This window comes from Atta cephalotes (genome assembly GCF_000143395.1).
Source record: "Atta cephalotes unplaced genomic scaffold scaffold00027, whole genome shotgun sequence".
Taxonomy (NCBI): Eukaryota; Metazoa; Arthropoda; class Insecta; order Hymenoptera; family Formicidae; genus Atta; species Atta cephalotes.
In genome coordinates this window covers 2,899,645-2,913,240 of record NW_012130091.1, presented here as the reverse complement: position 1 = coordinate 2,913,240, position 13,596 = coordinate 2,899,645, and the positions used below count along the sequence as shown (strand labels likewise).

General features: G+C 41.2%; 1 protein-coding gene across 1 annotated transcript in view; it reads left to right on the top strand.

Moving 5' to 3' along the window:
* LOC105620603 (protein trachealess) overlaps nt 1-13,596 on the top strand; it is a 76,966-nt gene that overhangs the window by 53,390 nt on the left and 9,980 nt on the right. Inside the window, exon 5 of the mRNA XM_012202094.1 lies at nt 12,019-12,257. Coding sequence (XP_012057484.1) covers nt 12,019-12,257 — 239 coding nt within the window. The remainder of the gene's footprint in view (nt 1-12,018; nt 12,258-13,596) is intronic.

Sequence of the window (13,596 nt, the reverse complement as noted above, 5' to 3'; positions counted from 1 at the left end):
AGACGANAANATAGANAGAGAGAGAGAGAGAAAAGGCGCGCGAGCCGAGAGGGTGGCGAGTAATAATCGCCAACAATAAACGCGAATCGCACTTGATTATTATGATTGTCCGACTCCTTTCTGTAGCACCCTCAAATAACTTCGTTTCTCGTTAGTAGCCAGGCTCCCCTTATGTCTTGGTGAGCGGAGGGAGAATTTAGCACGAGAGAGGCAAAGACGGGGGAGTAGACGAAACCAGAGGGAGGATCGTCGGGGAAAGACGAAAGGAGGACGGACAGAGTTGCGGGGAGGAAGAGCACGTTTCCGTTTGCGAGACGATAAGGTCGGGAGGGTGAATGACAGTGGTGCAATTTGAAAAATTACGGGAGCTGCATACGCTTACATATATATGTTAACCCTCGTGTACCCACGAATATCTCCCATGTGCCCTATGGGCAAATATCCCGTACGGGCAAAATCGGGCAAGCCGTTTGCCCTTTTGATCTGTGAGTGTCGGGACATCTTCGTCCTCTGCTTTCTACTTGTAAACATTTTTTATATGTTCATTAAGTGAAAAAGATTCTTCGCACGTTTCAATAATAACAAAATTTCTACCTTTTTTTTTATTATTCTGAGTTAGAGTTTGGTGCTATTAATATTTCGGTGTGAATTTAGATTCATTCAATTGTATGATATATAAAATATATATAAATGCACACCAAAATGTTATTTGAGCATTATGCTCAGACAGAACATTTATGATAAATATTTATTACTATTCATTTTTTGAAATGTTATATAAATATTTTAAACATATTTTATGTGAAGCTTTATTCGAAATATTATTAAAATGTAGACTAAATATTTTATGTAATATTTATAATGAATATAAATAAATATTTATTGTAACTATTTTTTACTTGGGTTCTAATGTCTTATTGAATAACATTTACTGTAACATTTACAATACAATAAATGTTTAGGATCTCTGTGCAATCTAAGACCACAAAAAATACTTACAAAATGTTTCAAATAAGTCTTATAAATATTTATAAATATTTTGTAAATATTCCATAAATATTACTGTCTGGGTAAAGTCCAGCTCGGATAGCATCAATAATTTTCTCGTCACTTAATAATGTATTCGTATAGTAGTAAGTGTATTTTGAAGTAATTTCACAAAATTAGTCTTCTACTCTTAAATGATAATTCACAATCAATGCATTCTACTTTTCAACACGAATGATACTCGTTTTCTACGCTCGTTCGTTTTATACGTCGCGATATTATCTCTTCCCATCTAGTAGTAATCAGTAACCACTACTAACTGGTGCAACACGCGTAACCGCTTAGAGGACACGTGCATTCTCGGGCACAAGTCGGGCGGTCGATTCTCGCTCTTGGAAAGCCGATCGTAATCTTTCTGTCTCAGGTACGCACGGTTTGCTACGTGTTGGTCGGAAATTCTCGATTACACGGAGGCGGTGGCGGGCCAGTTTATTACGAACACGTGGGAGGACTTGGCGCGCACGTAACACCGTAGGTAATACGTGTACACCCGAAGCGGAGACGTTCGGCGGTAACGCCATAAGATAGGGTCTTATTATTGTCGGTACACTGTTCCTAAATTGCCGCCCCGAGCCCCGAGTGGTAGACGACCCAGAAGCGAAACGCAGGGTCTCGCACGACTAACTAACGGTGGACCAATTAACTTTCAATTAGAGAATGGAGATAAGTCTTATCGCGTCCACGGCTCCGCGGGGGAGCGGTGGCTTTTAATGGGGCCCTTCTTTACCCGACGGCCGACGTTTATGCGTCCGCGCTGATACATTGTCCCGGAAAGGGTTAGATACGAATCGTTATGTACATAAAAGCGATATTATCCGATTGAAGGAACAGCCGATTAACCAGCGAGTTAATGCGCTCCTAAGCCATATACCTCCGTACTTTGTACGAATGCTCGGAGTTTGCGCGAATTCCCACGGTTCTTCCGATAATTATAATACGCTCGGAGGCACTTTATCGTCTTCTATCCGTACTATTATCGCCAGCTCGACAGAATGGACTACAGCTTCTCAATTTAACACAGGCGTTAAATTTCTCAATACGTACGCCGTACTTCTTTCACAGAGAAAGTGATTAATCAAAGGGATTAGCACGTGACGTGGCTTAGACTAGACAATCGCGATGAGCGTTACGTTTGTTCGAATAAACGCAACGTATACTATTGAGGAGTGAGACATCCATATGTATGATTATGAGAACGGAGTTATCACCGAAGCTCCCGGGTAGGAACACAGCCCGCAGCCAAGTTCATATTTGTGCATTACGCTCACGTGCAACGATACAATAAGGAATCCTTCGTATCGGGGATGCATGCTAAGTACACGCAGCGAGCTCGGTCGTATCTAGCAATGTCGATGCGTCGTTGTTCTCCCCCGTGCCTAGGTTTTGATCCGTCTTTCCTATACCTGCTGGATCCTCATCGCTTGAATCTAGGAACGGGGAACGACCGCCTATCGTTTTCGTCGCACAAGCGATTTCTAAATACAAATATCCTAAACAGACGATCCCAAGTTTCTACACGATTCGCGATACAAATCGACTCTCTAAGGATCTTACGTATTTTTTTACGTACAACTGAGATTATTAAAATTGCATACACTAATAAAAAAAATAATATCAGATGTTTGAGAGAAAATAGTTTCTCAATTTATGTATTGTAAAATTGCTGTAAGAAAAATGAATAAATTGTATGAACTAAGGAAACATAAGTAGTGTTAATCATTTATAGCAAATATGGTAGAAAAAAGAACACATGTCTTTCAGTTGATATTTATTTATTAAAATATTATAGAAATAATGTTATTACGAAGAATATTTTTTATTGACATGTAAGCCAGAATTTCTATATACTTATCAGTCTTATTGATTTCATGTCTTCAAAGGAAATCTATTTGAAACGATATCGGCTAATTCCTAGGCATGGAATAATTTTACAATTTGGACTGGTGACTTTGATTTTCAGATTGTACGTGCACGAGAAAATTGTATCTATGATTAACATATCCGTATAATTCTTAGATCAATTTTTTGCGTAATCTGCTCTTTATATAATCATTAATATTGCGGCAAGTCAATCCATTTTCAAATCTCTTTGAAAATGTACCTGATCGAATCGCAATTTTGAGAGAAATGGGAGACGTAAACTTAATCGACAGTTTTTTTCGCATTTTAATTAAAAGTCATAATAATAAAAAAAAATTCCCGTGCATTGCGAAATATTATAAAGTCGCGTACACATATATGATATGATGAATTCGCGGACATCCGTTAAAAGATGTGAAAGTCCCGGCTTCCATGTGCACGAGACGAATATTGAAAGGCTTACTCGACACCTCACGACGCCGACATCATGGCGAATAATGCTCTCCACAAACGCTCTTAGTATATGCAAATTTTTCAGGTTTTATACTCGATAACGCAAATGGTAATTTAACAACTAGAGTTTACTGAATGATACACAGTTCCTCTGTATTAATGATCTTCGTATAGTAGCTGGTATAAACGGTAGTCTTCGAGAGGAAAAATACTACAGAAATGAAAACTGTACGCGGCATCCTCGATGAAGAGGAACGAGGTTGCATCGTATCGCGTCGCACCGCGTAATATGGAAGAGAGAGGGAGGAAGAGGGGGGGAAAAGAAGGAAAGAGAAGGAGACAGAGCAATGTCAGCAATGAAGCAGAGAAGAACGGTCGTCGAAGCCAAAGCCAAAGACGAAGATGACGAAGACGAAGGCGAAGACGAAGACGACGGCGACGAGGACGAGAACGACGTCAAGGAAATAAGGCAGGGTGAGTGGGCGGACGCGCGTCGCGCCGGAAAGCAGCATCGTTCGTCGAGCAGGGCGTTTCGTGGGCGGGATAACTCCGCCCGTTATTCGGCGCACGCTCCCGTTATTCACGTACTCTCCCGACTCCTTCGTCCTCCGCGCTCTCTCGATGCTCTCAGCTCTCAGCCCGCGACGTCTCGCTCGTCGTGGACGGTACAGTCCCGTCTAGCCGCTCGCTCGGTCACGAACCCGAACAACGGCGATATACGGGGCCGTTCGGAGTCTCCTCCGCGCCGCTCGCGTCCACCCTTCACTGCGCGCGATCCCCGGGATTCGATCGGGGGTGCGTCCGGGCGACCGTCGTTGATGTCGATGTCGAAGTCAAGGAAGACACCGTGACTACGTGAATGACCGCTATTCGGACGGTACCAAGTGCCGGTTCGCCGCGTGACAGTTTGTGTATCGTAAACAGCACGAGGGTGGTGAACAGTGGCGGTCGCGAAAGACCATCGGACGAATTGTCAGATATAAGTGAAGATAAGTGAGCGAAGCAACGCTGAAGAAATGTTGCCGTATCAGGTGGCCATGGATTACGGGGGCTTTCAACGACAAAGCCCGGTCGGGGTCGGTGTCGGTGTGGGTGTCGGCGGACCCCATCAGGGGGCCGCTGGGGCGATCAACATCAACCCCGCGTTCACGCACTCCTGGTTCGTACCGGCGGACCTCTGTGTCCCGTACAAACAGAGTCAGGGTCCTCTCCTCGAGCCAGGGCATGTTGTTTCTCTTATACTTATTTCTCTAATTACGTATTATGCTTACTAGTTGCTTAATAGTAAAAATATCGTAAAGCGCCGTTAATCTTGGGCGATCGATCCGCGATCTAACACGATTGTTCTCACCTATTGGATTTGACCGCTTGATAAATCATCGATTGACCGCTTCGATCGATTCAATTCAATAATTGCTACAAAATTTATCTTTACTTTTGTGAATCGTGAAACGATTTTTATTTATGTTCATGCATAGCACCATAATTTGAGATACTTTACGCAGCGAGTCTTTAATTAATTTTACAATCATACCCGATAAGATATGAGCGATCTAGAAACATGCCGTCGCTTAATCCCGATGTGTCATGTATTATTTATGTCACTTGACGTAACCACGTCCCGCGCGTTCGACAAATTACGCAGGTACATCTGACGAGGTTGACACCGAGAATTTCCGCGGCCCTTCGGAAATCGGATGAAAGGGCCGCTCGTAGTACAGGGTACGGTCCCAAGAGAGCTCTGTCACAGTGAGTGGATAATGGGAATGGTGATGGGTGGCGGTAGGTATAAGACGCAAGGGTGGTAAACCAATGGGGCAGACGAGTACGTCACGCCGCGGCCGTAAACCCGATGTGTGATCGGAGGAACGCTGACGGGGCAACCGGGGGAGCCGTCAATGTTACCTTTCGCCCTTATCTTCCTTCCAATATATATACCTCTATTTTGATTTTCCGACGTCGCCAGTAACGAACCGATCACACTAGTGCGATTCTTAATCGCCGTTACTACCGTCGACTATCCCTTGGAGGGGGAGGGGGGAGGATAAGAGGAGAGTCCAGAGAAAATCTGCGTAATTTACTTTTCTACATTCAGGAGGACGATTCGTTATTGCGCACACGTATCCCACTCGGCTTCCATCACGCTCGTTTAACCGACAAAATTCACGAAAAGACCCCGCATTAATTATAGCTCGGTTTTTCATTTTCTGATTAACTTATGGTTAGACAATCTGATGATAATGGAGGAATTATATATTTTTAGCTACGGTTAATTACTAAATTGATAGTTTTATAGTGAATAATTTTTAAAAATATCACAAAACCATCAATTTTAAGATTAATTATAGCTAAAAAAAACATAATTGTTACAATATTATCAGGTTAAATGAGATTACCTTAAGTCTAAACCGAATAAAATCCAAATCTAATTGATCCTTACGAAATGAGTTAGTTTTCACATATAATATAGTTTGTAATGTATCATTTATAATGTATTGAACAAAAAAATGTCATAGACACATAAAGTATAATAATAGGTACTTTTTAAGCTGAGAAGTATCAAAAATACTCTGTAAGTATAAATATTATACCTTTGATGTATAGCTCAAAAATTATCCATTATCGAGTCTTGCATCTACGATATCTTTTGTTCACCATTTTATGGCATTCATAGTTCATTTTATGGTATTCATAGTCAATTCTTATATTCGAAGCTATCTTAAGCATAGTTTTAAGATGTCATAAGCCAATCAGAGGGCCGTATTAGTATCTTAAGACATTACTTCAAATAGTCTTAAAATAAGAATCAACTATAAATACTTATGCTTATAAGTTATATGTGAAAGCTAATTGATTTCACCACGACCCAATTTTATATATAATTAATGCAAAGTCTTTTAATAAATTTGTTCGACGAAAAACTTTGCAATCTTTGTAAAAAATGCGTGAGTGATTCACTTTTAATCGACAATTTAGTATGATCGTCTAATATAATCTAGCTAGAGATTATATGACGAAACTAAGTGTCACAAAACAATTAACTTTGACTCTTTGAGATCAGTGACCGCGTCATTATATCTGACTTTGGCGACAGTGTCGCGCCACGAATATATCCTACCACGGGCTCACGTTCCCGGAAGTTAAGACACCGGCGCATCCGGATGCGAGCCACGGACGTGAGGCCTTTCGAAACCCCTTGCTTTCTCTGCTAGCCGAACAAACGTCAGCTACTTAACTTTTCAGTGGGTGTCCAGATCTCAACCAATCCGGTCTTTTCGTAAAGTCGTATTATTTTCAGCAGATTATTTTTATATGTACATTGTCATATCGCCTTATATTTTACAATTTTTAAAATAATTTTCTTAAAGCGATTTATAAATATTTTTACCTGAATTAAGAAATACCTGAATTAAAGGGTTATTTTTTAATGGGTTATTTTTTACAAAAGATACCTGAAAAAAAATATGTTACCATTATTATTGAAACATTTTGTATGTAATTTTTATTTTCCTTTTTCATCGCGACTTTTTAATTCTCTAAAACAATATCAAAAATTATTATACTCTTTTCGTGCGATCTCGATCATAACAGTCAGCTTTCTCTGGACGTTTAGGAAGCTTTATCTACTACGTAAAAAACAAAAGGCACAAAGCGCTTCGCGCTGTAAACTACATTTGATACCAGAGGGAGGAGGGGGAGAGTTTGGGGTCGCGTCTAAAATGTAAAGGAAAGAAGAAACAGCTCTTACAAGTGCATTTACCGAAAGTTCTCAGGCTCGACCTCAGGCTCCTCCGCATCGGGAAGCTCATCACGTAGACTTTAAGCCCTCCCTTATCTGCGCGTCATCAGGAGCCAACTTCCCTCCGACTCTCTATCTACCCGCTCTCTCGCCCTCTCTCGCTGTCGCGCGCACATCTCGACTTTCTTTTTCTCTTTCTCTTCCTATTTTGTCTCTCTCTTTTTTCCGTTTTATTGTAGGTGTGTAGCGCATGCATGCATGCATACGTACGGCGGTCGTGATTTATGTATCCACGGATGCAGCGGGATGCTTTAGTGCTCCCGGCGTTATTCTTTTTCTGCTTTCTTTTTTCTTGTTTTATACACTTCCATTCAGATTCCGCTCTGTTCCATGGAAAACATTTCCTCACTCGTTATCCATCATGTCACGAATTAATGTTAGAATATAGAGCGAACCTAGTAGCTTTATAATGATTTATAATGATAAGTCACTTTCGTTGATGTCAATTTCATTTACGAGGATTCCAGGATAATTCCAGGAGAATTGTTTTTAAAAAGTAACTTTCTCTTTTCGCATTGGATTCAACGGCAAGAAACGTCCCCAGGCTCATCCTATGCGTAATTGCGTAACGCCACGAATTTACACGCGTCGTGTTATCCCCTTCGCGCTCGCTTATAAAACTCGACATGATTCGAGCGTTGCATCATGAATGAAATCGCGGACCGTACTTTGGTCCACTAGAGGCGAGGGATGTACCATGAATTATTCATGACATCGAATAAGAACGTAAACGACAAAAGACAAACGCTCACTCTTTCTTTTTTATAGTGACATTGCGAAGAGGTTCACCAACTCGCCGACATCTTATCGTTTCTCTGGCAACTAACTGCGTCGGACGAATTTGAGAGTTCGGATTAGCATCGTTCAAGAAACTATAGAAATCTAAATCGTTGCAAACCGTAGCGATTTACGATTCTCCGTGCGAATCTAATCGCGACGCCGGTACCGTAAAACTTATTCTTCGCTCCTCGTTATCGGAACGGTCGGCGGAAATGACATTTTTCGCCGTAACACTACAAAAGCCCGGGCATCCGATAGCTACCCGGTTTCCCACCCCGATTCCAGGGACCGCGAAAGAAAATTATGTCGAAACTGGAGCCGTAACATTAGGAGCATTGTATTGTTGCGCGAGGCTACGACTCTCCTGGGAATAGGTTGGAAGGTCCGTTCGTCCTTTTCCGACTCACGTTCCTCTTCGACGAGAACAACGCGCACACACAGGCACACGTACGACATGGACGCGAAAATACAGATGGAATCGGGACATACCCTCAGGTGGTGCTTCGGACCGGCAAATGAATCGTTTAATTGAATTAGTCGATGAGTCCGTGCTACGACGCGCATTATAATTTCTATGGTTGCCGATACCGCTCTCACTTCCCGTCTTATTGCTGAGAGGAATCATATCCAAGAGCTTGGAAACGACCATCATCAGGGGTTGCGGAAGGGTTGCGAACATTTCTTATCATTCGAACAAGGTGGTAATCTCGTATAACAATATTCAATCTCTACAAATATTATATTTTTCAATTTTGCGTTTTATCGTAAAATCCTGACTGAGGAAAATCCAAGAAAATCACACCAACGACTACAGACTAAAAATAATCTTGTTAATTACAAAAGAAAATACGACAGATAAATATCGTAATAAAGATTAACCTAATCAAGAGACTCTTGACAAGAATTTTCTTAATGTGAAAAAATTTTCTTTGGCGAAATGTGATTATTCCTTATAACATCAAGGATTGCTGCTGACATTTGAAAAAAATCAGACTAATATGTACTATATTTCCTTTCTTTTGATAATCGAGTCGATTATTCGCACTGTCATTTTTTTATACCTGGTCAAAACGACATCCGGTGTGACGATTACATGATCTGAACCGCGCTTGAAACGGAGAAACTGGGAAACGGAGGGTGCGGGAATTCGAGGGCGAGAGCTCGTCATAGCTCGCTGCTGAATTATTGATGGGCAGCACTTAAAGAGGCAAGAGGATGTCGAGTGGCTGAAGACGCCTCCACGGTAGCCTTCTCGAGGATCGCCAAGGATATGCGATGGTTGCGCGAGGGACCGCTATCTCCGGTCCCACGGGATTCTCGAATCTCGCGAGCCCTCGTCCTACCGCCCTCGCCGCCCAATTCCGACCAATTTGACCGAAAGTTGGACGTAATTTTATTTTCACACGTCTGCAGACGCGTTTCGCCGCGGCGGTGATCCGAAGGGCGGCTGCTCGGCGTGCTTAGACTTTAGCTTCTCTCCGGCTATAAGTTCCTCTTGGGGAATGGACTCGACACGGTCAAAGGAAACGAAGGAACCTACGTCCCTCTTCCATCGTATTCTTTATCCTCACCAATCGCCGGCAGAACCTTTTAATCGTCTCAATTTGATCCGTGTTCACGTGACGGGGCGCGGGAGAAGTTTGTGCTACAAGTGACACGTGAAAAAATACGCGAAACTCGTGTTACATTTGTATTATTATAATGTTGAAAGGAGTTGTTGTATTCATTTGAGCCGATAAGAATCGCAACATCAAGTACCACTGGGAAAAGTTTAGCGCACGCTCCACTGCAAAATGTGTACTCTATCATTTTACGAACAGTCGCGGAAGGGAAGAATCTGTCATTATCCCTTTGGGACGAAAACGAAAGTCCTCCCGTAAACGAAACTTCACCGGGGGATAGGAAGGATCGAATGTCACGGAATGCCTGTAAAATGCCAAAACAAGATTCTGGAACAGTGGTGGCTTATGTACATCGGAGGAATGCTCTTTCTTTCTCTCCCCCTTTCTTTCGTTTTTACGACTTCCGATCCTTGCTTGGGTGGCAGCGAGAATGGTCATAATGGGTTACCATCGTGTTGGCGCATCTTTCGCGCGAGGGAGAGACAAAATTCAAGGTGGATGGGGAAAGCATCGACGTTTTACAGTCGTTAAGCGCAATAACGAACGAATAAAAATCCCATTGCGTTTCGTGTCATTTCGATTCGAACCACCTCCGGCGCGGCGCTTCCATCAAATCAGTCCCCGGCTTTTGAACACTGGGAGTTAATGGGCAAAACTCTTAACTATTCAATGCGTTCCCAGGGACAAATCTTGCGAAAAGTTAGAGTTTCTCCAATTTACATTTACTCTTTAACTCATTGCGATATCCCTGAAGAAGAAGGGTAAGAAGCCTTACCGTTTTCCAAATGGAAAACAGTTGACGGTTAAAAATTAACATTTGATTGTACGCAACGTTGTTTGAATCTCAACGTATCCGAAACGAGTCCGTTGGGCAAGTATTCGTCGCGATTTAACAAAATCTTCGCGTATGCTCGCGACATCCTGGAAAGTAACGCTCGACGTGGTCCACCCGCGCCAATTCTCCGATTCGCCGTCGTCGAAGGTTAACGACCAAGCGGTACCAAGAACGGCACGTAGATTACGCACGGTGCCGTCGCTGTCGCAGCCACCATTTCCAATTGGCCGGCGTTTACAGTTTAAATGTAAAACCGAGGACTCGAGGGGCCGTCCATTGGGCGTGGTTACGTTACGCCGATGTTCACTCACGGATACGTTCGCCGGCTTGTCAGTAAACATGGGCTTCATAGCGCTTGAATAATGTATGCCGCTTAAGCGGTGGCCGCACCGCGACACAACATCGCCACGCCTCTCTGCCTTTATACCTATTTGCGCGACCGCATAATTTCAGCTTCTGCCGCGCGCATTTGCGCGAAATAACAATGCCCGCCTCTGTCGTACGTCGCGTCGCTCGCAAATATCATATTAGGAGACGCAGAGCAATAAACGACGGGCATCTTTATAGAAGGAAGCGGAAGTATAAAGTAAATCAGCGGGCCGATCGCCAATTTTTCTCTAAGATGAAGATTATGGTCGGTGTTCGCAGTTAGTTCTTATATTTAAGACCGTCCTAAGTATAGTTTTAAGATGTCATTGACTAATCAGAGGTATGTATTAGCATCTTAAAATGTTACTTAAGACGGTCTTGAAACAAGAATCGACTATGAATATCGATTTAAAACTTACAAAAAGTCCATAGACTTTTACAATCATCTCGCAGGACATTCATCAGACAACTATAGTCTTTTAATCAAATCGAGTCTACCCCCAGGGGTTGTATTTCCGCACTCACAGTTTTAAGTTAATCAACCCTTAACTACGAATATATTATAGTGAATGTGGATTTTTAGTTTTAGATATGAAAAGGCGGTAAATAAAAGTAATCGTTCTCCACCTTCCGTATACGCATTGCGTTTCCTTATATTTTTTAGCATTAATTATATACATAGAATAAAATGTCACTTGTTTTCCTACAGTAATTAATCAAAATTACAAGGCAAGTGGCGAAAATTTCAGAGACTCCACAGGCACAGATTGATAGTTAGGGCCATCACAAAGGATGGTATTCATAGTCCATTCTTATTTTAAGACTTAAGTAATGTCTTAAGACGTTTATGCGGCCCTCTGATTAATTCGTAATACTTCAAGACAGAACTTAAGATGATCTTGAATATGAATAATATTCATATTCAAGATCATCCGGCCAAAAGCTGCTTAAAATCGCTGGTGATCATCCGTAATCACCAATGATCATCCGACGACAGAAAAAGAGACCATATCGATTTGCATAAGATGTTCATTGGTCTAGCAGTCTTACGCTATGGTTATGCAGCTTATGTCATATATTGTATATGGTGGTCTCTAAAGCTAAACGTTGACAGACGGAATTATTTGATAATTTTTTTTTCTCTGGGGACTATTCTCTGTACGTGCGAATTACGACTCACGATAGATTCGTACTGTGATCCAAAGAGATGCGCTGTTTTCGCCGCTGTAACCGTGCGCGTGTTTGCATTACAGCATCTTGGAATTGCGCAAGGAGAAGAGCCGAGACGCGGCGAGGTCGCGGCGGGGTAAAGAAAACTTTGAGTTCTACGAGCTCGCGAAAATGCTACCACTACCGGCAGCCATTACCTCCCAGCTGGACAAGGCCTCCATAATAAGGCTAACGATCTCGTACCTCAAACTACGCGACTTCTCCAGTCACGGCGATCCGCCGTGGTCTCGCGATGGTCCACCGCCCAGCAAATCCGTCAAAGGTAAGACAATACGTATTTCATATATTGGCGACTTGCAAGAAGAAAAAAGGCCTTCGCTGGCACAGCAGATTTCGCGCTCTTACAACGATTGTCATTGGCTCTGTTGTACGGACAACGGAAAGATTTCTTAAGAATACTAACTTTATTCATTGAAAATTATTTCGATTCGCAAATTATTTGGATTGTAACGTTTCGTCGCAAGAATAAAATGTATTTGTTATTAAGAATATAATATACTTTGGTATTTAGTAGCAAATTAACAACAAGTTCAATGCCATAATGGACCAAGCTGGATTTTATATGCTTTAAATAATTTTTATGAAAATTTATACACTATGTACTGTGCGCCGAATTGATTTTTCGTGATATTACTATAGTAGTTTAATTGCGTTTATAAATCCGTGAGAAAAATCAATTCAAATGACTTCATAAATTATTCGTTTGTAGTAAATTAAATTTGCTTAGTAATCAATTTATATTTCTGTGAGATGTAAAATTTCGTCCCTTCTTATTGTTGTCAGATATAGATTCAGTACATAGAATCGAGAGAATATTTTGTTTTAATTTATCGTGATAGACATAGTCTCGTTTCCGGACAGCCGATTCAACGAAGATATATCTGCCGATGATGTCTTTTGATGGATCAGCATTTAAGGGGGAGTCATCCAGACTGTTAATAGGGATCGGGACCCGTATATTCTGTACGCCTAACTTTCTCTCTGGGGATAAGAATAAGAGAGGAAGTCAGCCGCGTTATAATTCCTTTACGCTCGCGTCGTCTGCAGTGGAATAGACTAGCGTTGCGGCGGACACGTGCGGAATGTATCGTCACAATATTTCATCATATGAAGAGCAGAATTCCAAAATGCATTTTATCCAAAATTTCATTTTTTTAATTAGAGAGTGTTCAGTATTGAAAGATATTATAAGCTACTCTGAAATGTTCAAGAAGCATTTTTTCATTGTTAATTTATATATATATATGCTGAAAAAAACAGACATTTTGAAGTGCATTATATTTTTTAATTAGAGACAAGCAAAATACATTTGTTTAATATTTTTAGCAATTGTTTAGCAATTTTATTTAATATTTCACATCCTACTGATTGATATTTATATTGTTATTTTCTTACGGAGTTTCTTCTTTTTTTCTCGTTTTCTAAAAATTACATATTTTGGACAAAATTTTAAAAGTCTGCTCCTCATATGTGTGATACGCATTTCGTACTTTTCGATATATATATATATATATATATATATATATATATATACGACTACTAATTAATTAAAATTTAATTAATTAATTTTAAACTTAAATTAAAACTTAAACGTTAAAACC